At 38.0% G+C, this 26,228-nt stretch overlaps 1 protein-coding gene across 7 annotated transcripts in view; it reads right to left on the bottom strand.

The window, feature by feature from the left end:
* Nucleotides 1-26,228, bottom strand: part of KIFAP3 (kinesin associated protein 3) — a 72,117-nt gene that overhangs the window by 17,066 nt on the left and 28,823 nt on the right. For 4 of the 7 annotated variants that reach the window (XM_072868702.1, XM_072868699.1, XM_072868704.1 and 1 more), the window contains 9 exons: nucleotides 25,973-26,073; nucleotides 21,402-21,510; nucleotides 20,260-20,372; nucleotides 19,149-19,314; nucleotides 18,817-18,942; nucleotides 18,314-18,412; nucleotides 16,731-16,816; nucleotides 7,805-7,994; nucleotides 3,332-3,431 (listed from right to left, as the gene is read on the bottom strand). In XM_072868702.1, the coding sequence (XP_072724803.1) occupies nucleotides 3,332-3,431; nucleotides 7,805-7,994; nucleotides 16,731-16,816; nucleotides 18,314-18,412; nucleotides 18,817-18,942; nucleotides 19,149-19,314; nucleotides 20,260-20,372; nucleotides 21,402-21,510; nucleotides 25,973-26,073 (1,090 nt within the window). Of the gene's footprint in view, nucleotides 1-11; nucleotides 91-3,331; nucleotides 3,432-7,804; nucleotides 7,995-16,730; nucleotides 16,817-18,313; nucleotides 18,413-18,816; nucleotides 18,943-19,148; nucleotides 19,315-20,259; nucleotides 20,373-21,401; nucleotides 21,511-25,972; nucleotides 26,074-26,228 lie in introns of all 7 variants that reach the window. The other 3 variants (XM_072868703.1, XM_072868701.1, XM_072868700.1) reach the window with 1 other exon arrangement.

The raw sequence follows: 26,228 nt of genomic DNA, 5'->3' as shown, positions 1-26,228 counted from the left end.
TTGTTACCTACCTCAAATTTCACAGGGTGGTCTTTAATGATGGAAAAGACTCCTTCAGAGCTCACCCCATTGCTTAGCAAACAACTGCTTCTATTACAGAATTAAAAAGCCTAATATAAGAGGCCAAGACCAGAAGACACAGGCACAACAAATAAATGTATAACAAATAAAAAAAAGTATAACAAATGAAAAGACCAGAAATATGCATCTACTCATTATTAGGCCATCTCTCTTTGAACTCACAAAAAATGTTACTATTAACTGACTTGCGAGTTGTCTATGCAATTCATAACTCAGCTTTCTTTAAAAGTTTCTGAAAACATATTCAAATATTAATAGAAAAATGAACCATTTTTATAACAAACATCTTGATCTATTAAAAGCTGGAACTGGTTAAAAATAAATCCGTGACATAAGGTTCTTGTTAGCTTTAAACTGTAAGCATAAAAATACCCTAGAATTATGTTTTGGTATGGATGAAATGTACACTATATAGCACATAAAAAGAGCCTTGACTTGCTGCTATTATTTTTAATTAGGCTCTCTAGCACGTATGGTTTTACCTTCCAACACCAATTCAAATTTGGGAAAAGGGAGGGTCTGACTCTCCAAACTCATGGGACCAGCAATTCCATGGCTCATGCCTTGGAGCACTAATGCATTTTACATTAGCTCTAAGCATCAGGAAATCCTGGCTTCTGGCGCCAAGGAGTTCAAAACAATAATGACACACATCTGAAAACTAGGATTCGCCATTCGACTGCCAGTATCTATTCTATCAAACAATTCAGTCCTGCTCTGTTACAAATAGGACAGAACATTTGTAGCAGTCCATACTGTTTCCAATTAGACCATATGTCTGGACAGCAGATAAATCCATGGAGCAATCATATAAAAAAAAGTCTTCCTAGAAGACAGAATTCTAATGAGAAATCTGAATATTTACAGAGGCTATCATCAACGGGCAATTACCAAGTTTGTCATTAGCCAAACTGCAGTTTCTCTGTCTTCTTTCTTGAGGTGAGCCTCCAAAATGCCTTGAGACATTACAAGAAAACTCTACAAATACTTAACTAGGTATACACCAGATGTATTTTGCTACTCATTTTAGCTGGAATACAATCAGATTAAAAAGCAGCTTACTAATGTAGCTCCCTGGTAAGGGATTGAAATTTGAGGTTGAGTGATCTACTTTAACTTTTACCCAAGGACACTCAAGATTTTTTTTTCCCCAGCTGAAAGCTTTCTGGCAAAACAAGAGCATCTTGACTGGGGCTATATCTAAGTTTATTGGAAACAAAGGAGTCTGCAAGCTTCACCCTACACACCTTTCCCGCCACCTCCAGGGGGGCATGAAGAGTGTTGGGACCACATATTCATACAATGTTCTGGTTAATACAGAAACCTGTCATCTCCTGGGTTTTGTCTCTATTTTAAAGTTGAAAATGTTAAGTCACATAGTAAGACTCCAAGAATAGCATAGAGCTCATACTTCCCTCAGTTTCTCTATCACCTGCATGCTCTGAAACAAAGGTTGCGCATTTGGAAACGATCAGCGCCAGTATCCCTTTCCCAAACATGGACTCCACACAAAGGGTTACACACTAGTCTGAACTTGATCCTTACTGAGCATAAACACTTCCTTTTTTCAAGAGGATCCATCTCTTAAGTCCTACTTTTTTCTTGATATGAGCATTTTAGTTATTTTAATTTGTTCTTTAAAATGTTACCACCATTCCACCCTTGCTGAATGTTCAGCTTTCTGATGCATCACGGGTAGAACAAACAAACAAGTGTAAACATCCACTGCCCTTTAACAATTACAAGAAGCCAAAGTAAGAGAGAAAAATGTTTTTTGCTTCAGCTGTACATACTGTGAATTACTCATATTTTACAAATGGTGACTAAAGTCATAAGTGGTGAAAATAACATTCTTCCTTTGGAAAGAAATAACTTCAACCACAGGGCTGGGCATGTCCAGATAGCATCCTGTTAAAGTGAATTCTGTACCTTGACTGTAAAGTGTTTTAAATATTTCCTGCTAATGAGTGCACATAATTCATGCTCTATAAAAGGCATTTTCTAAATGCTACAGGATCTATGAAGATTTCATTCTTTGAAATGAGTCTTCTATTTTGAACTTGTGGGAGAAGTCTACTCAGAAGTTCAAACTGGAACAGCTTGCTAACATTCAGAGAAGGAGAGTGTCCTGGTTTCAGCTGAGATAGAGTTAATTTTCTTTATAGTGGCTGGTATGGGGCTATGTTTTGGATTTGTGCTGAAAACAGTGTTGATAATACAGAGATGTTTTAGTTGTTGCTGCACTAGTCAAGGACTTTTCAGCTTCCCATGCTCTGCCAGGTGCAGAAGAAGCTGGGAGGGGACACAGCCAGGATAGTTGATCCAAACTGACCAAAGGGCTATTCCATACCACATGATGTCATGCTCAGTATATAAAGCTGGGGAAGAAGGAAGGGGGCGGACATTTGGAGTGATGGCGTTTGTCTTCCCAAGTAACCGTTACGCATGATGGAGCCCTGCTTTCCTGGAGATGGCTGAACACCTGTCTGCCCATGGGAAGTAGTGAATGAATTCCTTGCTTTGCTTTGCTTGTGTGCATGGCTTTTGCTTTACCTATTAAACTGTTTTTATCTCAACCCTCGAGTTTTCTTACTTTTGCTCTTCTGATTCTCTCCCCCATCCCACCAGGGGGGAGTGAGCAAGCAGCTGCGTGGTGCTTAGTTGCCAGCTGGGGCTAAACCATGACAGAGAGGTCATTGACCAGAGGGGGAATTCAGAGAAACATATCCCAAAAGTCAAGCCGACATCTTTTGCTCATCTAGCAAATTTTCAAAGTAAGTGCCATCAGTAATCTAACTGAGAATACCTTGGGAAAACTTAGGTTAAGGGAAAAAAAACAAAAAACCAAACCCACAGAAATAGTTTTGGCATCTGAAAAAACTTTTTTAACAATTTAATAATACTGGAAACAAAAGCCTTCTGGGTAATCAACATCTCGAGCCTCTCTTTAGATATTTCCCAACAACATCATCTGAATTGTATTTGAGTAATTCTCATAACATGTAGTTAGTTGTGCGTTCTAGTTTTACTTTTCTATTCTACAGCTTTTGGAAAGCTATGATGTTATTACAAGACGTATGTTAATATGTTAAAAGAAACATGTAATTCAGAGGACAGAACTGCTTTTTCAGTTTAAACCATTCCCACTGCTATGAGGGCAAAAATTGTTGAACAATACAAATGAAGCCCTATAAAGAAACTTGAATAGCCATTGCTGGATTATATGCATTCTTTACAAACAGCAATTTACCTGCTAGAGAAAGGATGCTGCCCAACGAGGTCTCCATTCTGAAGATGGTAATCACTGAAGAAATCCGGACTCACTGCTCCATCGTGGGCTATTAGGCCATCTATAAAAACAAGAAAGGTACAGTGACTGTATAAAGGAACATGACTTCAGGGCAAGTAGGCAACACAACCTGTGCTGGTTTGTCTTAGGAATTCATTAGTAACTTGCAATATTTCTGTGAGGAATGTCAAGCAACAGTAATACTGAAAAACAGCAACTTCAATTACAAAAAGCCTTACTGGTACCAAGTAGCTCAGCCTACTGCCCTGAAAAAAAGCTATACCTAAGAAATATTCTCTTACATGTTCTTCCTCAGGCCTGTAAAGGTTATAAAGACCCATCTTGTCTGCCTCATCATGAAGTGAGCCCAGAGAAAAAGTAATGAGAAGGGTCAAACATTAATCTGGGCCAGCAGCATAGAAGTAGAAAAGCAGCAAAGGTCTTAAATGTTCAGACTCTACACTTCACTCTATCTCTTAAAATTGATTAAGAAAAACAGAAAAGCAACTTCAAACCTATTTCTTTCATCTCCCCCATATTTTAATGTCTTCTAGCTATTTCCTAAAAGGGTGGTCTTTTCACATGATATCCTCTCAAGAACATCGGTTACAGTTTTCTTTTGCTTCCTTTATATTAAAACACTGGCATATGAAGATACAGACATTTGTAAAGCCAGTAGTGTTCCTTAAAGGCTTCACAGTCTACTTGCTTTATAAGGAAGAGAAGAAAATCGGGGGCTAACATTTTCCCTCTGTTACATCAGTGTAAATCCAGAGCGTCTTGGAAGTAAAGTCAGTGAACTGACCCCAGCTGAATGAGAGCCCAGCTTAACTCTTTCCTGTTCCCATTCACAGAACACATTTTGTGTTAATATTAAGGGCATAATTCTTACTTGGTAATTAGTATTAGGCTCTAATCAGATAAAATGAGCTATTTCATTAAAACAGACCCTACATCAGTTTGTCTCCATCACTGTATGAAAACAATCCCAGACTTGCAGTGCAGAAAGCATCCCAATAACAACATGGCAGAAACAGGTACATTCAGACTGATACTTTAATAGTCTAACAGAGGACAGAGAGAGATTCCTAATGACTAGGAAGTTACAAATGCCATTCCACTTTAAAGTAAGACAGATAAGATCCAGGGAGTCACAGGCCACTTAGCTTAACCTCTGTGGTTTCAAAACCACTAAAACTGCCCATGCAGGAAGCAGTGGAAAGTTACTTACAGACACAAGGGCTTAGAGATGACGACTCAGGCATTCAAACAAATCTCCCTGTGCTTTATGAATTTACCTGATGTTTTTTGAAGATAATATAGTGACAAATGATAAAAGGAATAGAATTGACATATCTAGATCTTGAACAGACATTTGATGAGGTGCTACAGAGATTCATTTAGAAGATAATACCTCATGGGAAAGTGACTGAATACAACACAACAGACTGTAAATGAAAACTGCTAGCCATGATCAGACTACATTTTAGCAGCATAAGATAGCTGTACATGGCTATATTCTAATTGTATACATGTGTATACAGTATGTGAAAGAGTATTACTTGACAAGCAAGTAATCTGGCACAGATCAATATTATTGTCTTTCAGCATGTTCAGCAAGACATGAGCGCTCTGTGACATCATATGGATGTAAAATGACCAAACAAGAGGAAGGGAAATTGAAACGGCTATTAGGAAAACTTAAAACAATAAAAGATAAAAAGATAAAAAGATAAAACACAAGTGTTAATATCTCACCACCTATTCTGTATTTTTCACAGAAAAGAAATGAGGAGGAACATTAGCACTTTTATACCTGCAGCACTTCAGATCAAAATCAATCAATTTAAGTGACTATGTATTTTAAACAGTCAGGTTTGGTTAAAACTTATTTGAAAGGGAAGAGACTTAAAAATAATACTTATCTTTATATCAATAAAGCACGCACTACATTTTAACTCTGAGGCTAGAGCTACCACTACTTGAAGTGTCTTCAAGAGTGCTAACATTCAAACCATAACACTCAGAGTTATGGCTCACATGAATTTATAGGAAAATGAAAGCACATGGATAGCATCAGTTGCATATAATGATTACACAGTTAAAGGACATCTGCTGTTACGTACATTTCAACATAAATTAGGGTTACGTACTTTCAGAGCAAGAGAGACACTGAGCTCACGAAGGTAACTTCAGAGATTCTACCAAGTTTTTCATGTAGGTTTACGTTACTATGCAAGAGAGATGTCAGTATATCATTGCAATAAGGAACTCATCTTGCAATCAGTGAACTCAGGAACTATTATTGCTGAGGGGGGACTTGTATTGAGCATCAGCCATCAGTGCAGGTCATTTCTAAAATTACCAAATCGAAATACAAGCATTTAATTTCTGACTGCACAAAGATTTGTATTTTTGTTATTTTTTTGGCTAAGTAATGCTGTCCTTCGGAAACCCAAATGCGTACTCCAATTGGTACAATAATCCGTAGCCTTTTCAAAGGAATATTATGTCCCCTCTGGCCACATATCAAAAGTATAAATCTAGCAGACTTCAGAAGCGCACCATTACTGGCATTTGTCAGAAGGAACCTGAGAAGTGAATCTGTATTTTGAATATAATCACCTACTCTTATACATTTAAAAACAAAAGCACTTTTAAAACATCTGCAGAACATATCATTGGAAATCTGCCTCTCCTTCCTGGTCAAATATCAATTCCAACACAAAAATCTTTGTTCAAATAACAACATTAAGCTTGTAACATAAATGATTAAAAGTCAGGAAATTCAGTGTTACTGGTGCCACTCCATCTCTAGCCCACGCTAGTGGGAAGAGAAGTGGCCCTATGAAATAAGCAAAGGTTTATTAAGAATTGTAAAGGGGAGATGATAACAGGCATGCTGGCACATCTTTAACTTAGGAAGCCCAAAGGGGACTTGATGTAATAAAGGACCCTGGTACCGTACAACACATGGCTCACACTGCTAACTTTGTAGGTCTAGTAGAGCAAGATACAACTACAGTATTCAAAAGGGAAAAACATACCACTAAAAAGGCAAGTTGCTATGTCTGACATATGTAATCAAAGAAAAAGAATCCTTGAGTTCTGATATCCTTTGAGAATAATTTTTGAAATGCTACTGAGATCTTGCACAATTATTTTCTCACAGCAACTGCAAGTAAAGCTTATGGGTTTTAGTGGCTTTGTTTTTCTTATTACTACTCCTGCAAATTCGTCCAGAGTCATAGAGTTTTGTGACTCATACTTCATAGCAAAGGACTGGACACTCATGTGGAAAATAAAAACCCACAGACTCAAACGCAGCAATTAAAAAAAAAAATCCATGTGCACACAAGTCATCCAGGAGTTTGAAAAGGATATAAAACCACAAGTTTGAGAGCGTAAGCCAACTCCTAGTTATGAAAAGTTAAGACGACATTTATCCGGTGGGCAAATTATTTTATATGATTATCTCCTGCAGAGTTTTTTGAACCTTCCTCTGAAACAGCTGGCAATATTGGACTAGATAAATCAATGTCTTAATCCAGTATGGCAACTTCTATTTTCTTAGTAACTACAAAATCTTTACAGAAGGAGAGAGACAAAGCAGATTCCACTTGAGATCCCCCAGAACTGTGCCATTATGCACTACTAATAGGATTAAGCAAAATGATGAGAAATGTCTTTTTTCTTTAGAAAATATATTAGGGTTAATCTCAAATAAGGAGATGACTCTTCTTAGGAATAATTTTGGGGTTTTTTTTTAACTAACTTCTTCAAATTGTCAAGTAATAAAACTTTTTCATATGAGGAATTAAAAAAAGTATTTTGAGAAGAGATTTACATGCTTCCCTAGATATACGACAGCAAAAAAGTCATACAAACAGATTAGCTGAAAGTCACAGAATGATCGCCTCTGCTAAGGAACCTACAAGTTTGATGTGGCTCATGTGAAGTCTTTCATCAAGATCTGAAATAAAAATTCCATTACAGAACTAACACACCAGGTAGAATAAAATTCAGCATCAAATCCCATAACTGTGAATTTAACAGGGATGAGAACAGGTTTGTGTTTGCAAAGCAAACAAGCTATGAAGACAAGAAATAGGTGTGAAGAACAAGGCTGGGCCACCTTTATTCAAATCAGTCATCATGATCCATTAGCTCTCTGAGATAGGTCTATTCATATCTCTGAAGACCTGTAACACTTCATAAGATCATGGATATACAGTACTCAATCCGTCATTAACATCCTAACAAGGATAAGCCCATCCCTGGCTAGCATGCATCAGTGCTGCTCCCAGGGACACAAAAGGGTAACTATCTTGCTGGTTTTAGTCAGCAGATTTTCTCTACAGCCCCAGGTCAAGCTCTTGTTCCAAATACAGAGGTAGCAATCTCAGTACTGAATGCTAATATATGCTGCCTTACCTGCACTGTAGTAGAGGTCAGGTCTTTCCAGAATATCCCCTTCATGGATGTAGGGCTCAATACGATCATCACCATACAGATACTGCTCGCTGTCATCCATCTGCCGACTCTCCACCATCTCCAGCCACTGAGAGTTGTGCCACCGAAATTTCTCGCTCTGGATTTTTTTAGCCCATTCCTCATCATATTCCTGTTAAAGATCACCACATAATATTTTAGGATGAGGTATAGACAAAACTGTTTGGTTTAACAGGAAATAGCAGAGGAATTTAAGGTCAGTGAAAGATGCAAGTTTCAGGGCTCAGTGGCTTAAATCCTCTATTCAGTTTGCAGAGTACTTTGAGCAAACATGGGAATGATTTTGCAAGTTCTGTTATTGTACAAAATTATTCTGGTTTTGTACATGCAGCAGTACAATCTTCCCTTCATGGTTTGTAACTTGACACCATCCAGAAGAAATTCCTGCTTTGAGCAGGGAAGTTCTATCTCACGGTCTCCTCATTTGGTTTATCAAGAGCAGCCAATAATTGCCAATTTTCAGGGGGATTTCAGTAATTATTAACTCTGGCCAAATACCCGGTATGTCCTCATTAGATGAGCATTCACTAGGACAACTAGTTGTAAAGAGGATATGGGAATCCAAAATACAAAACTAAAATCTGAGAGGAACTTCTCCAGAAGGCCGAGGAAAACAGAATAAAGGTTCCAGCCAGTATGGAAACAAAATGTAGGCATGAAATTTCAATCTGGATTACAGCCTAATTGCACTCAAGTGATGTGATATTCAATATAAAGGAGTATCAGAAGGAAGTGACATAGCCTGTGGTCACTGCAATCCGCTGTTTAGAAGGCTCCTCTAAACAGACCAGACTATATGGGCTGTTGATTACCACTGAGGGAACACAGACCTACGGATAACACGCTGTTTCTCAATAGTAGTGGAAAGATAGGGCACAGCTAACTATAGGAAGCTCATCAACATATGAAACCTGCAGATGTTATCAGTTTGGGAAGATTCACAAATAATGCACCATGGTTAGTACTTTTTTTAATTGAAGGACTCTGAACAAGAGTAACATTCATAACCAGAGTGTTTCTACTTGTGGGAAGAAATATCCTCGTGAAACAGGTTCTACTTCACTGTCTTCTAACTTAACTACAAAGGACAGAAAAATTGAAAATAATTTCTTAACTCTCATGTTGGTTAACACATGATCTAGACAGACTCTCCTTGGAGATCTAGCTGGAGTAGTTCAAGTTTTTTAAAATCTGTTTTACTTAGCCTTGAAGGGGATGAAGAGTGTTCACTCAATTAGCGACAATGCCTTGGCTGCAGAAGTGGTAATTTCCTAAACTACTCCAGCTAGACATTCAAAAGTAGATCTGTCTGTAACCGGAGGTCAAAAAATAGCAATGAAGACAGAATAAGTTGGCTTAGTAGTTCAGGTTAAACTTCTGAAACCCTATAGACTGAACTTGAGCTTTTAAACTGACAACATTCAACCTACCTTGTCTTCACTGCTATTAACCTGACATAGGTAACACACTCTCTACCCTGTGCCTTTTCCACCCTTCCGACTGGTCAATAACACAAAAACCAGCTGGCCCTGTCATTCTGGTAGACACTTCTCTGACATCACTAACGAACATCTAGAGCATCCAAGATTTCATGGGGAATCATGTCACATTGTGCAACCACAAACCCTTATTCTATGGCAATGGGCTTTTAAACTTTGTTTTACTTTGAGAAATGGCAAGTTTGTTTCTCTTGGCTTAAAGCAGAATGTAAACTCCCTTTTGATGGGACATCCATGCAAGTACCTGCAGATTTGGGGCTCTGATCAGTCTGTGGCATTATTCTAAATTTCTCCAATGCCACCTGTGATCAACACTAATTACTAGACTTTCCCAATTCCCCTCCACACCATCCTGGCACACAAGCAGTCCTGTCCAAAACCTGGTCTCCTGCATAACTTCCATACACAGAGCAGGTACCACCTGTGGGATTTGTAGATACTCTCAGTGCCTAGCGGCCTCAAGCAAAATTCCAGGTTTGTCAGCCATACAGTAATGCAGGAACCTTAGGGAGGGAGAAAGAAAAAAACAAAGCAAAACACCCAAAACACCAAAAAAAACCAGAACACACACACCCCCCTATGCCTCATACTGTTTGGAAAAAGAACAACTCATGCTATTTCTGCATCTTGATCTTTTCCCCCACTTCCACTCTCTATTAAAAGGAAAGGCTAGAAATAACAGTGCAAAACGAGAGTTTCCCTGGAAAAAGCAAGCTCATCACTGATATTTATAAAATGACCCATAAAAAAATGAAAGGGCATGACTTTCATTGATGACATCTGACCAGCATCTTAGAAACCTCTCCTTTGCTGCATCTGCCAGAGCTAAACTGCAGGCTGTCAGCCTCCAGCAGTTGTGAATTACTTACAAGCTTTAGAGAAACACCTTGTAACTGCCAGAAATCATACTGCAGTCTTAAGAAAACTATTCCCAGAAATCATGATTGCAAAGAAGCAGGGGGAAATAAACAAATTTAACAAACAGCAAGTTAGACTAATCTGTGACAAAGCTGAATTCCTTTTACATTACCTTGTTTACCTTTAAAAGTTCTCAAAAGCAGAAAGGCCAGCAGCTAAGTTATCTAATTCACATTTACCATAAATGCACTTTGAAAACAGTTTAATCTTCCCAAATTTACAACCCCAAATGAATCCCACTTGCTCGACATCGCTGTTCCATTCCACACCACTGTCTGAACATGCCAAATGTCTGTCACAAATAGACATGAACTTATGTCCTTTAAAAAAAAAAAATCAGTTAACACTGCTCAGACTGTAACTGATTTTTTCTTTAGAAAATGACAACAGGGCAGAATATTCCTATATATTCTACATTTCCCATCCTGTACTAAGAGGCTTAAAACTCCCAGGTATTTTACCTCGATCATTGATCTAAATTTCAAAAAACAGGATTAGCAACTGAATGGCAAATTAGCAGCTGTAAGATTGAGCATATCTGCATATTATTTAAAAAAATCACAAGTTATCCAGTCAAGCAGTTTGTCTACTTTGTTACATTTGTACCTTGGACTTCACTATGAATGAACAACAAGAACAAAGAAGTGACCGCACCAGAATCAGATCAATGATCAGTTTTGTTACGAGTTTCATTCCGGCAGCAATACTAGAAAAGGATGATTTGCAATAATTTAGAACGATTTACATAACCTCAGCACAAAAAAGTTCATTTAAGTACTGCTAGGTCAGGAATATGTCTGTAGATTTTCCACAGAAATGTGCAGAAACACCACTGGGTAAATGATTAATGGAATAACATCAGAATGGAAGAAAAGCTGCAAATGCAGGACTACAGCCAAAAGGCACAAAGAAACCAAATTAAAGAAGTTTAGAGCAAAACAATTCCCTAAAACACAGCAAGTCTTCCAGTAATTATATTTTGAGCTATTAAAAAAAACCTTTTTTCTTTTAATTTTGTGTGGGTTTTTTTGTTTTGGTTGGGTTTTGTTTTTTAAATACATGAAGCACACCTTCTTTACTAAGGAATTCCTGCAAAAATGGAAACAGAAAACTAAACATTATGGAGATACAAACACAGCTTTGTGCCCTCCAATCCTTTTAAATGTTAGGCTACTAGAAAAGCAGCGGGTGGGGAAACGAGAAGGTGGTGGACAGAATGTGCCTATTCTCCAACCCCCTGCCTCCCCCTCCAAATACTGCATGTTCAGAAACATAAAAGGAGGAATTCTGAAGGTTGATTTTATTCTCTTTGGAGCTCCCTGACATAACTGTTTTTAACATTCGGTTTCCATAAATCCAGAAGTGTCATAGAAGATGTATGGTTCAACTCTGCAAGGAATGTGCCATCCTTTTTGAAGTTCTACTTCCAACTTTGTTTACTACTGAACCATTGAAATATTATGAAGCGTTAACTGGCCTATTATCAGAGCATGTCTGTTCCCTATCAGGGGTCCCCTTTGTCACTGGCTTCCGTCACACCTTGTATCTGATTAACACACTATAGGATAACATAGAGCTACACAGATCTGCTTTGTGTTCTCTCACAGCTGATGAAAAACAGATTTTCCTTTTCACTTTAATGTGGTTGCCCTTTAATTGGGTCTGTAATAGGGTTCATTTGATGTGATTCCTCATACTAAACTAAAACTGCTATACAGTAAGTAGAATGCTCATTACATTCAAGGCTGTAGTTGGTGGTATGTTACATTCTTCATTATTTAACCATCCCTAAAACACAGTTTACATGAAAGGTTAAATTAACCATTCATTAAGAAAGAAAAGATTTATCTTGTCTAGCTATCCAAAACATAAGCATGTCATTTGAACTATGTGTGTCTAAACCAAGGAGAGAAACAGATGTTATGGATCACCTTCTGCAGGTGTCTATGACACCTACCTTAGGGAAAGTACCACCAGAGGGCAATTAATTCACAGGCCAAAAAAATCCTTCTCCCACTTACACCTGTGCAACCCACAGTCAATTCTTCACAATCAGGCTCGTCACTAAATATATTCTGATGAGAAGCTAATAGAAACCTGTGATACAAAACTAATGGCAAGACAGAGAAGAGAGTAAACATTCATGCCTCTAAGTTTAGGTGCCTACATAAAATGCACACCATCCACAGGGTTCCTATATTGTCAACAGCTAAAGAGAGAAACTTCCCCCACACACCCTTTGGAGGAATGTAAGGTATCTCATTGGCAAGCCATTATGAAAATAACAGAGATCAGTGGTTTGGCTCACCTTCCTAGTCTTAAAACTCCAAAGAACAAGCACCAATGCTAGAAGGAAATCTGTCCAATATTGTTTTTTGTCTTCACATAAACCTATCAGGATGCACCTGCCCTATCTAATGCTGCCTGCAGTGTGGTTATTCTTCTAGTCCTGATAGAGCCTTTCCTGCTGGGTGCATGCTCTTTGCCACAAAAAGCTACCAGCACCAAAGCAAACTGATTGCAAATTTAACAATGCAGAAGTTGATCAGTGAAAACACATGTCAATAGTTCAGCCTGCAGCCTCACACCCTAGCTGCTCTTCCACCTACTTCTCTGTATTCATGATTGTTAGAGGATAACAGGGGAACAAGAGACACCACAGAAATGGGGAGTCTTGACAAGTGAAGGGAGAACCTTTTTTCCTGGAGTGACTACAGCACTCTTCATGGAAAGAGGACACCAAGCTGGAGTCAAAGGTTATCTATTTTCAGAGTATGCTGCCTATTCAAATAAAGCCCCCACCAAATCCCTGTGGTCTGCTCTTCCTTGATTCTAAGAGAGCTGGCCAACATCTTCCACAGCTGGCCCCAAGTCCCAGAGCACTGAGGGTTCACAGCACATTCCTGCTTCTTATGTGAAATTCCAGCATTTCCAACATGGAAGATTTGTGTCAAGACACTTAGCTAACAGGGAAAGATGCAAGCCGTTCATTAACACAGCTTTCCATATAAGGCAAATGTTGTTTGGCATTCATTATAAATATTTGGGGCAAAGAACAAGAGCTGGAAAAACACCTTAGGCATGAGGCCCTTACTAAATCACATGGACAATGCTGTAGCTATCTAGAAGACATTTTGCTTCTGCAGGAAGCATAATAATCCACTCTTGATCATAAGGGAAACAAGATGGTACAGCAGGCCTGGATTCAAGGCTGTAAAAACACTGAATAGGAAAATGGGTGGAAATGGGGGAGGGGGAAGGCTTGGACTACACAGTCCAAGGATCTGGCTATGGTTAATTAAATATCCTTTGAATAAATGAGGAAAATCATTTAACTGTTATTAGACTGAGCTGGGAACAGAAAAAGGATGAGAAACCCGAGATAAATAACCCCCTTAGCTCTTGATAATATTGTCCGAGGTGAAGAGTAAAACTATCTTGAGTAAGCTGACATTTCTTTCCACAAGCTTTGAGTTGCAGGTGTCCAGGCTCCTGAGTCAGAGGAAAAGGGAACTTCATTTGCTTGAGACTCCTACACCAGCTGTTGATTCCAGGGTTTCAGCTGAGACATGTAACCTGTCCTGCTTTAGGTGTACGAGTACACTAAACTAGCTCCTTGGTGTCAAGACTCAGCACGTGACACGAGACTGAAGCATTCCTAAATTATCAACGCAGACTTTCTTTTCGACAAAAGGGATCTCTCGTATCTACCAGTGCAAAGGCGAGACTCCCCAGTACATACTATTGTAAAGCAGCACATCTGTTTCAGTTCATCAATGGCAGAGTCCAGCCAAGCTATATTAAACAAATCATCACTAGTGTAACATTTCCATAATTTCTGTGACAATTACTTTACTACAGAAAGCATATCTCCCCTAAGGCTTATAAGGCATCTGATTTTCTTCAGTGCTATTTCAATCACACTATATAGAGCTTATTGATGAGTGAAAGAAGCATTTGTCTCCCTGAGAAAAAACTACTTTCAAATCTCTTTTCTCCAGCATCTAGTTTCTGATTTCCATCATCAGAGGAACTAATCCTGTCAGCACGTATGGAACAACAAGACTGAAAACTTAAGTTCTTCTTGTTGTGGATTTAGCACAGATAAGAAGTTTCACCAATCTTAGAGACTGCTCAGACACCTCAGAAAACACTGGTTGTGTAAAATTGCCACACAACCAAACACCTCAGTGTTTACAGGCTGCTTTACCATATCCTCTGAGTTGAATGGCAAAACACCTATCAAGATCTGAGGTTCTGATAACTTACTGTTTCGTATTTTCTTCCATCACTATCTAGAATGTATTGCCTTTTTTGCCGTGATTTTTGGTACTGGGAGACAGTGTGCAACCAGCTTACAACATTGCTGAGAAAGCAATCAATTAGTGGTTCTCCATCCTCCAGAAAAGAGGGTATACTGTGCTTCCTGTTCCCCAAAGGGGCATGGTGTTAGTTATGGTTTATGCAACTTACAACCCAACAGCTAGATAATAAAGCTAAAAAGACCCTCTTAGAAAGGGAACTCTCCTAACTTACCAGTGAACATCATTCTAAGTGTGGCACTGCTCCACAACCAAAGAAAATAATTTACCACCACACAAACTACTCTCAATATGTGCTTGATATCTTCTCCCCTACCCCCAATAACAGCAGTGCTACATCATTTCCTCCCTTTATTCTTCCTCAAGGCCCTAGAAGTCCTGTCCAGTACTTCTTCCAAGCTGAGAAGCCTTTCCCATCCATTATCACAGCACTCATTTACTCACAGCTAGCATAAAGATTATCTCTTCTTAGGAAGAAAAAAAAGCCAAGTACATTTTACCCAGATGTTAATATTGAATATGAAGCTATGTCTTAATGTATTCATTCTTCCAGATTCTATAAATGTTGCTTAATAATATTACTAACCTAATTTTTCAGTAACTAAATATTAATATGTACCATGTATGTACTATGAACAAATCAACGCCCGAGGCACTTGGAAATTGCACTGGCCCCAAGACAAAACAAGCATTGGAAGCACTGGGATTGTCCAGCCTCACCCAGAAGATAAAAATCTTTCTACTGTTTCCACTGGAGATGTCCCTGGAAATAACTGATCTTGGTAAGCTGAACATAATGCCCATCATAAATAAGTACTAAGTGCAAATCCATCTTAGTTGAAATCTTGCCCTTAATGAATGTCAACGGCAACTCTTGATGTGGAGCACGATTTTCATTCCATACCTCCATGAAGCAAAACCAGAGCCAGATAAAAAGAATTCCAACACAGAAAATGTTATGTCATTTTACTTCTTTTTTTAGATGAATATTAAATTAGAAGGCATTACTAATGTGTGTAACAGAAAAAGACAAAATAGACTGTAGTATGGTGCAGCTTAAGTTAGGTCTTAGGCTATATTAAACCTTTCAGAGAACAAGCTGCAATATGTGTAATTCAACTAAAGAAAAAACTAAGTAGATTATAGGAAAAGCATTAAGGTAGTCAGACACTACTCTTGACTCATAGTCAAGTTCTCTTTGGCTGTAAGATTTAGTTTTGTGATAGTTACTGTACATCCAAAAGGATGTACAGTCTGTACAATCCTAAGACACTACAAAATTTATTTTTGTCAATATAAGTCAATCCAATTGAAAAGGCCAGGAGGAATTTTAACAATTAAATGCAACTTTTAAGTGCAATTGGTTTCAGAATGTCTTTACGTCAATGAAGAACACCATAGAAAACACATTAGTGCTTCTAGAGTCAAGGATCCCCAGAAGCAGGTTATACATGCTATAAGAGCTGATGAAGCAATAGCACTTCATAATTTAGTATTCTACCTTTTTTCCAAGTTAGTAGTTTAATACTAAACAACTGTCCCAAAAGTTAATTGTGATCAATGGATAGTTGGACAAAGTCAGTCATGTAGCTCAAGGAAACGTATCCAAGAGTTGAAGACAATATTAAAAAGTTCAATATTATACTGACTGTTTCCCTAGCAGAAAACAACCAGCTTTAGGATCAACACCCACGTTTCCTTTTTGAAACAAATACTGGCATCAGGTGATGTAGAAAAGCTGAATAAAAGCTGCTGTGTAACAAAAGCCATTTGTTTGAAGAATTAAGAAATAATGAAAGCTTAACATCCTTATGTGACTAATTTATGTGACTAATTTATTTAAGTATAAAAGCACTCTTTAAAAGTGGCTGTAGCGTAAAGCTAACTGGTATGAGTTTTCAAAGTATATATGCACTTTTTGGAAGTTTGGTACACAGCCTAGGTTAACAATTGTCATTGTCCCATGAAAATTCACCTTTTACCTATGTTATTAGAAAGTTGCACATGAAAAATATTCTCAATTTGCAAGTTATCGCTACTTAGTTATTTTACAATTATCTCATGTAAAGATGTTCTTGAAGGACAGATGATAAAAAAAATCAGACCTACCGCTATAATATCCAGAGTGTTGTCACAAACTTTGCGAATCTCAGCATTTTTATCATGCATCAGGTCTATAAGATATGCTGGAGCCTCTGGAAAGAAACTGTTAAGGATAAAAGCTTTTTTTTTTTTCACAGCCCTGGGATCTTCCAACTGCAAATTTCATTAAGAAACATAGTCAGGAATTTTCCAACACATGTGAAGTTCAGCAGCCTTCCCCCAACCACTTTTTTTTTTTAAATCACATTTTAAGATACCCAAATATTCTTCAAAATTGCTGAAGAAAAATTACACGTCTCTTACAAAGAAAATACATTCTGATCTGTTACAGGAAATCCATGCACCTAACGTGCTAGTCCAAAAGGCATAGATTCTGTGGACCGGTTTAATCTTTTGGGACTGTTAGTTTTGTAATGCCTAGGGAGTTTTCTTGTTTTAAAAAAAGGTTTCCAATGTATGTATCTCAAAAAATATTGAAGATAATCTATTGTGCAAATGATAGCATTAATACTAGTCTCGTTCAATTTGAATGAGAAAAGCGTTGTTCAAATGTTGGTGTTTTATCATTAGATATAGAAATAGATGCAATCTTTCTCTTTTTTTTTTTCTTTTTTTAAAGCTAGTCACCTAGGAGTCCAAACAGGAGATAAAGAACAACATCCCAAATTGTTTCTCAGATATTCCACAGAGCCCAAAGAAAAAAGGACATTAATATGTAGTCCTTATATTGTTAGCAAAGTAATCACTAATCTGCTATGCCTACAAGGGCCCCATTCAACCTATTCTTTGTGTTTCAATAACATTTAACATTCAGTTAAGGCCCACAAAGACAGCTAGTGTCTCTTTCCACAGTTTCCAGGTCATTTGAATAAGCTCAGCATCAGCAGTGATTGAAAGAATAAGTAGTAAAGACTGAATAAGAGTTATAAGTACCATACAAAAAAGTTCAATAGATCCATGACATGAGGAAACTGAAGAACAGATTCAGTCATCAACAGACAGGCAAAAAAAGGTGAAAGAGGAAAGCCAGGAATAGAAATCAAAGTCTCCATAGTGGGAAGAAGTTGGGAGACTTATGCCAAACAAAATTCAAAGAACAATTAGGTGGATAAAAACTACAGAGCAGGCATTATTTATGTTGTCGAGACAGATATAAGAAAGAATGCTATTAAAGTATTTTAACGCACATAACTTCAGACTATGCAACATATACGTATAATGGTGCAGTGCAAGAAGTTTGTCTATGCTCTATGTAAGTTATTCTATGGACTATGATTTTGACTATGATTTGCAAAACAAATTAATACAGTAATTCAGGTTGGATAGGAACTAATGGGTCATCTGGTCCAGTGATCCCTCTCCTACCCCTGTCCCTGTTTCAAAGCAAACTAACTTTCTAACTTTTAATCTCTACTATTAATCTTGCAGTCCCTCTACATGCCTACGTTGCTTGGATTTTTTCTTCAGCTGAAACCATTTACAAAGAAACCTCTGAGATCAGGAGGTTTATGCAAGAGAAATATAGGCCAAACATCAGTGATGGCAAAGTAAGTGCTGTAATTCTAGATGTTTAATCTTTAAAAAGATACGCGTTTCCTTGATAATGACATCTCTGGTGGCTTGGTGGAAGACCATCTGATAAAATACATAGATGATCTGGCAGACAAACTCATCATCTTCCTGCTGAGCTGCAAGGAAAAAAAAACCAAAAACTGCAATTTCAGATGTCACAACCAGAAGCTCTTGGTGCTTAGAGAATGCCCAGCTCTTACATGTCAGCTAGACAGTTCAGTGGTATGTGTGAGATTTCATCTCCTGACATCACAAAATGAATGTTTTCTTCCCTGCTCTAGTCAAGTAGAAAGACCACAGATTGCAGCAAGAGTTGTGGAAGTGTGGGAAAAAATCAAATCTATTAGACCACTAGTCAGTATCTCTCTATCAATAACAGAGTGATTGCTCCTCCTTTCATATACAAAACATCTACCCCCGCCTTGCAAGAGAAAATGAATGGTGCATTCAGTTACAGCACAGCTACGTCAACTAAACTTCTCTGGAAAAACAAGACCTAAAGTCAAACATGGCAATATACCATTTAGAAGCTCAATGAGCGCAGGAATGATTCCAGATTTAGCCAGCAGAGCAGCGCAAGAGTCATCCATAGAAACTGTTCCAATCATTATCACCACTTCTAAAACGAGGTCATCTTCTGCAGAACCTGGTAAGTCAGAAGGCAGAAAATATTACCTCTTAGAAATTCTTAATCTTGTAGCAGTCATATATTTATCTGTAGATATGATTCTGTTCTTCAGTGTTATGGTTCCCCAAACAATCACAAAGGTAAACAGACTCTATTCTGAAAGTGCACTCCAAGTATTCTTCGAGAGATTCTACTTTGAAAGACTAACCAAATTTTGTACAGACCTGGTTTTAGTTTATCCTTGAGGTATGGAACCAGTTTGTACTCCTTCAGTACAAGTTCCCAGTCCAGATCTGGTAAGGTCAAATTTGCAAGTGTTCCCAGGCATTCAATCACAAATTCCTCTTCTTCATCATTTGATATTTGAGCTGCTAAATCACCAACATAATCCTGAGGAAAATACAGCAACAAACATTACAGGTGAATAATCTGGGGTTCTGAAAAACTCACAACTTGGTCAAATCAAAACTAGTTCTCAAAAGAAGGCTAAGGAGACTTTTCTCCTCAAATAAGGCAGTTTCAGTTGAAGAATGATCCAGGAAAGCATTTCAGCATTCTTCCTCTCGATCCTTTCACTTTAAAGGGATGTAGATCATTTGTTCAGATGTTCTAAAAGTAGCTACTACACACACAGTTTGAGAAAGGTGTTAGAAAATAAGGGAAGGAAGATAGTGAACACCATATTGCATTAGTGACAGTAATAGGAGTCCTCTTCCTAAAGATTTTGAGAAATAACCACAAGATTTTCAGGAGGCATTAACAGGTGAGTCATGGATTCTACTTCCTAATTCCATACTGCTTTAAGACAACTTGATATTCAATCTTCATTTTAACAGTATGTTTACAGTTTCCACAATTAGGATGTTGTTTCCCCCCCTTCTTTTGAAAGGGCAGCTTTACATGGTTAACTGAATATTAAGTATTCAAAAATTTTAGAGTATCTACTTATACAAACCACTTGGTACAGTGGAAAAAACCCCACTTGATTTGCCCTCTAGCTCTAAAAGCAGAGATTTAGGATAACTGTTAATGGTTATGATGTGCACCCCCAGCAGTTGGGTTTTTTGTTTGCTTGGTTTTGTTTGTTTGTTTTGGAACATGGGCTTATTGGATACAGCTTAAGACCTGTTTTCCCTGTAGTAAGGGATCCAAACCCTGATCTACCAACTGACATAGCCTTATAAAACAAAACATAAATCAACCCATGACAGCAAGAAAACTTAAAGTGGACACCCTGTAAAGACAAAACACAGCAGCTCTCCAAAGCCAGTCTTTTCCAGTAGGAAGAATCAGAGACCACATTAGGTAACAGATAGTACTTACAATAATACTTACAATAAACAGGCTTTTAGTCGGCCCATCATGCTGTGAAATATTCCTGATCATCTTCATTAACAATGGGTCCTTAAATTTCAAAGCCCGCTTCATTAACATTTTCAAACCGTTTCCTGAAAAGAAACAAACACTTCAGAAATCCTCCAAATAAAAAAAATGAGGAAAGTAATGGCCAAATCTAAAAAACCAACAACACCACACACAAAAAGCTACACCTTTAACTTTTAAAAGGAAAAAGTGAAGAATCTAGACAGGAACTATTTCTTCTTCCAAGTTTAAGTTGAAAAGACAAGTCAAGACCTGCTCTGTCTAAATTCTATAGCTTCTCTAAAATAACTACTATGACCACATGTACTGGTGGTGGGACACGTAAAGTCAGATAAATAACTAAATGCTTCAGGTATGCTTAGTTATTTATTCAGACCAAGAAAGGTTCTAGAAAGGTTCTGAACCTAGAAAGGTTCTATAAAAGGTTCAAGAAAGGTTCTGAACCATGATCCTATCATCAGTGCAGTTAGTGGAGATGCAGCACAGCTGTTGGTACTAGCTCAGAGACTCATCTTCCCACTCCATGGAATAAATACATTGTTATGGTTTTACAAGGTTATTTACCAGTCATGTAGACATTACATGGGAACACACATAACAGACATACACAGATCTGAAGTATTTGATTGCACAGGGCAAGTCCCACTGTTACAATTATGATTCCAAATGATCACCTTGCCTATCTAATAAGTCCTACTAGCTTGAATTTCATTTCTACCTTTAATATCAAATTGGATCTCCCTGCTCCCCCTTCTACAGAGCTATGCAGACAATTTAAAAGTGGAATTGCTGGCCATAGAATCCAAAGTCTAGCAATTTATTACAGTAGTTCATAGTGAAAATTTTGAGGACAAGTAAAAATTAGAGCTACTGAATAACAGAGCTACTGAATAATAATGTTCCACTTGGGGAGGATGTGGCCATTTGCTTGCAAACATTACCCAAACAGGTACATTTTATTTTTCTAAAATACATATACATATATAAATGTATAAATAACTCAAATATACATAATTTATATATATAAGTATATAAAAAAATACATATAAAGTGTTGTCATCTCCAAGAAAACAGTAAAATTTCAGTATGCTTACCTTCACAGATAAGTTGTACATTTCTTTTGTTAGCAGCAAGGTTAATACAGAAAGAAATAAGTTCCAGGTCAACTCGTTCATCAGGACATTCAAAAAGCATCTTCATTAACTGCCAAGAAACACAAACACACTTAAGTCATTAATCTTTCCAAAGCATTAGAAGAGCAGCGTTATGATGTCAACTACAGTAGCTTTTTTTTTTTAAAATTAATATTCAGCATTTCTACAGGCACAGTAAAGTTATAAAGGTCAAGGGCACAAGATGTATGGTTCCATTATTTGGGGATAACAATGCTTATAAAGTGCCAAAACCGGCAGTCACTCATCACCTTAAAGTAACTTGGGTTAGTTACATTTTATTGCTACCACTGAATTTTTTATTTTTCCTGGTTTTTGAACTTGTGAATGGATAAATTTGTTTTGAAAGTTTAGCCAGATTTAATATAGGAAAAAAACAACTTAGTTCCACAGAAAGTGGGATTAATACCTGGCTGTTTAATAAAATTATGACTCTCTAAACAGATACTTAATTACAGAATAATTCTACTACTATTTTGCTTTGAGGTTACTCTGTTGATAGGTAAATTATCTGTGGTGTATCTGCAACAGTGTGCTTTATCTTTGCAGCTTCCATTGCTAGAGCTGAACACTGCCATATACCAAAGACTTCTCAGTACTAGTCCTGTTCTTTTGGTATCAGGACAGAGCAACCTGGGTTAACATAAGTAGACAATTGCCTATAATGCTGTTCCAACTGTTCAGTAAGTGTCAGTGAATTCCCAGATGATTCCTTAGGCAGATAACCTATGGACTGCCATCATTTTATACATCTGGCACCTGTATTGTCCATTACATCACAGGCTACCTATATACAATTGAATACAATTACAATATACAATTTGAATATACAAACATGACTCAAATACAGCCATTTCTTTTTCTCTGTTTCTAACCATGGCCAACAAGTTGCACGGCTTCCTCATTGAGGGGCTGCAGGACATCACCCTATTTGCTCCTAAAACCTGCTCAGTTCATAAGACACTTCAAGATTATAATGCAAAGCACTGCGATGACAAGACTGAGATTACTGGAAATAGAAACAACTGAACCTAAAGATAATGCGGACATAAGATACAAAAAACATAGCTCAGTGTGTCAAAAAAGGGGTGGGGGCAGAAGAACACAACAACTAATCATTAAATATTTTCGTGCTTGCCCCCTGGTGGAAAGACAGTTTATAATGCATTAAACACTAAAAGTGGGTAAACAACCCATTTAGAGTGGGGGAAAGAAGGAACAATAGGATTGCAGGAATTTCACTCCAAAGTATTTTATTAGAGCAATCCTGTATGTTTATCTATTACCAGATAGCAGGCTGTCATTCCAAATGGACCCCAAATAAAAAACAAAAACCCAACAAAATTAGGTTACGACATAGTTATTCATCTCTTTCTGGCACTTTCATGTACTAATTTAAAAGCTATCACTGATTTCTTCCTCCCTTTCTTAGAAAGGTAGAATTGGGTTTCCCTAGGTTGTTTTAAGAACTTATAAAATCCCTAGTTTATTAAATCCGTAAGCCTGACAGCCACATAAGAGTGAATTAACCAGAGAAGAAAGTTGCCACTTAACAAGTAGAACACTAGCATTCAAAAATCACCCCCTGCAACTCTTCTGTTACAGAACCTTTAAAAACAGATTTTTAAAACCCTTCAAATAATTTGAAGGGAAGCATTCTCATTACTTACACAATACAAAATCTGTGGAAATTAGATGTTTAACAAGATGGGATTACACTTAATTACTGAACTACTTCTCCATAAAAAGAAAAAATATATCCAGTTTCAATTAAAGCCGTTCAAATTTTAAAATAATAGTTTCGTACGAGCTCCATGTTTCCCATTATGTCTTCATTTAATTTGATTGCTTCTTGTGCCACTTCAAAAGGAAGAGTAATTGCTGCCAAATAGGAAATATTAAAATTAAATTTGTTCTGCTTTTACTATGTCCATTGTCATCTTTTACTGATTTAACAGGAAGGCAGTAAAAAGACTGCAGCATGTGCAATGAAGAGGCAGTAGTGTTCAATCAGACAAGTCCCATATTGAGTATCAGATACCACAGACTAGGACTGAAATCACTGTGTCTAGACTCTCTGGCACCTGCCTTCACTTATTTACCAGTGACCAGAGGCCAACCCCCACAGCTCTCTGTTCACATACACCTCTGTCCAACCCCCTCCCCAAGCCCAGCTCAAACATCTTTGAATGATTATGCCAGAACTGCATGCCTCAGGAATCTCTCCTGAGCGGCTACTCCCTAACTCTGCTGTTTGAAGTGATGCTCTGGTTTCTGAACTTCAGCAGATAATGGCGGACAGGAGCAAAGGGTGCTGTCAAGAGAGGACATTTACCAGCATTAAGCTGAAAAGAAGCTTATAGATCAAAGAGCGGCCAAACAGGACAACTGTGGTGGAAAACATGTGGGTAGCTGCAGAGAACCTTGCACACTGCTTTGCGGTAAAATATTAAATATCACCATGACATCACTGCCTAACCATGCCCTTTGATTGGCCAGGTTATTACCAATAAAGGCTTTATAAGCATCTGGATGGCATTTGCACCTATTTAAACAAAACACGCATTGCTGAGGTCTAAACAAGAATGAACTGTTAATACTCACTTTTAACTGTTACTAGAATAGCACCCACTAACTCCTACAATCCACAAGGATGTTTACCTGGGACAGCACGCGCAAGCCCTTGTCAAGCACTTCGCCTGTTCACAACGACACTGGGGGATGGATTTTTCCAATCACTTTCCACAACAGCTAAACACTCATTATTGAGTATTTGCCAGTTTAGATATACAGCTTTCCTCAAAAGGAAACAAACCCACAGAAGGGCACGTACTACTATTGAAAAGAGAATTTCGTTTTCCAGGGTAGAATCAGATGGCAGGGAGTCCTTTTAAAAAGGTCATTTTCTTCTCCTGATGCCTTATCTGCTTCCCCATGTTTTCTGCTAACCTGTCTTCTCTAATAACTGTTCTAGTTTTGAACATTCATTAATAAAATTTAAGCTCCGATTGTCCAGCTTGTCCTTTTGGAACAGTTGGCAGATGCGATCTGTGAATAATTACCTCGACCACTGAAGCATCAATAGCCATAGGTATCCTTTGAATTTTGTAGTTATAGCCAAAGTCCAATGAAGGCAGAAGGCAGTGGACTTGCTTCCTGCTCCATTAGTCTTTGGATACAGCTCTGCAAGCACTACTTTGAGCAGTCACTGCCTATCAGAACAATGATGTTCACCAAAGCTCAGAGTATGATATCACTGAAGTTTCCACAGCCCTTTACATTTGGCACTAGGGGTCTAAAAGCCATGCCAAGATTCCCTGAAAGCACGTCATAAGCAAGCCCTGAAACACAGTGCGTGAATTCTGCTTTGGCTGGTAACTGCTCAGAACAAAGCAGGTTCCTTATATCATGCAAATGCCTTAACATATAGTTGCTTCTTGCGGCAGAAAAGGTAGTCAGCAGGATGTTTACAAGACCATTTTGTAACATGTACTACTTATTCCCACCAGTTCTCCCCTCTCTATTCTCCAAAATCCTCCTGTATTTGGAAAAACATCACAATTTTTGTCATGAGATAATGACCAGAAACATTCTGAAAACTTTCCATGGCAACTTCCCATTCTGGATGTATTTGATGTTAAAAACATGTTTGGCAGGAAAGAAGGTATCATGGTGCAATTCTGAAAAAGCTACCGTCGAGCTTTTACACTTATGCAACCCAGGCTTTCTCAACTCCAGCCTCATCAGGACTGAGAAAAAGTTCAGTAAGAGAGGATTTGGTACTTATTAAAAAAAACAAAAACAAAACCCCAACAAAATACACAAAAAAACTTTACACACAAAACACAAAACAAATCCCCAAAACCCGTGATATTGTGTCTGTGCTTGGATCAAAGATTATGACTGGAGACAAAAAGTTATGCAACAAACTGTAGCCTGAAAGATCGGTGAAGAGCCTTCCATAGTCATCAAGTCTCCCCTGTTGTGCATGCTGGCAGTTGGAAAAGGAATTGTCATGTAGCAATGTAACACTGCTTGGCTGGTTTCCAGTTCATATCCTGTAACACTGGAGATGTTGAAATTTTGATACCCAATGGGATCAGAAAAGAATGCCTTCTAAAACAGTAAAGGAAATGCTTTCCACGAGGTTCCCTAAGGACCTGCTGTGCTCAAGCTTTAATCTCTTTCAACCATTCCCGATCTTCTGTAGAAATTCATCAGGTCACCTGTATTTTTACCAATTCATTGATGCAGCTCAAGTGCTAGCAGCACCGACAGAGAATATATCACCTATCCTCTTTCTGGGGACCATTAAAAGACAGCAAAAACAGCCAGACTGCCCGACGAGTAGGTGGTTCACTACCGACCCAGCAGCATTGCGGTTGTTCCCACTTTCACCTGTGGGTGTCAGTGCGAGCTCTGCTATGAGTGAGGAAAAGACGTGCAGAGGGAAAGATGCATCTTACCACCTCGTCATGTATAAAAGCACATACCTGTGGGATACAGTCAGTGTATGCAAACATCGATTTAAAGCGATCATCCATACTTATGTGATACAGAATACACATTGCTACTTGTTTGTAGTTTTCATTTGCTAGAAGGAGAAAAAAATCCATATTAATAGAAGCCTGGTATTTTAAGTATTGCAAACATTTAAAGGGGGAAAACAAAAAGCACAAAAATCCTAATAGAGGGAAAACTTAAATCAGAAATGCAACATTAATGAAAGGGTCTCACCTGGCCTATCCA

This window comes from Ciconia boyciana, chromosome 7 (assembly GCF_034638445.1).
Source record: "Ciconia boyciana chromosome 7, ASM3463844v1, whole genome shotgun sequence".
NCBI lineage: Eukaryota > Metazoa > Chordata > Aves > Ciconiiformes > Ciconiidae > Ciconia > Ciconia boyciana.
This window is presented reverse-complemented; position numbering and strand designations above follow the sequence as displayed.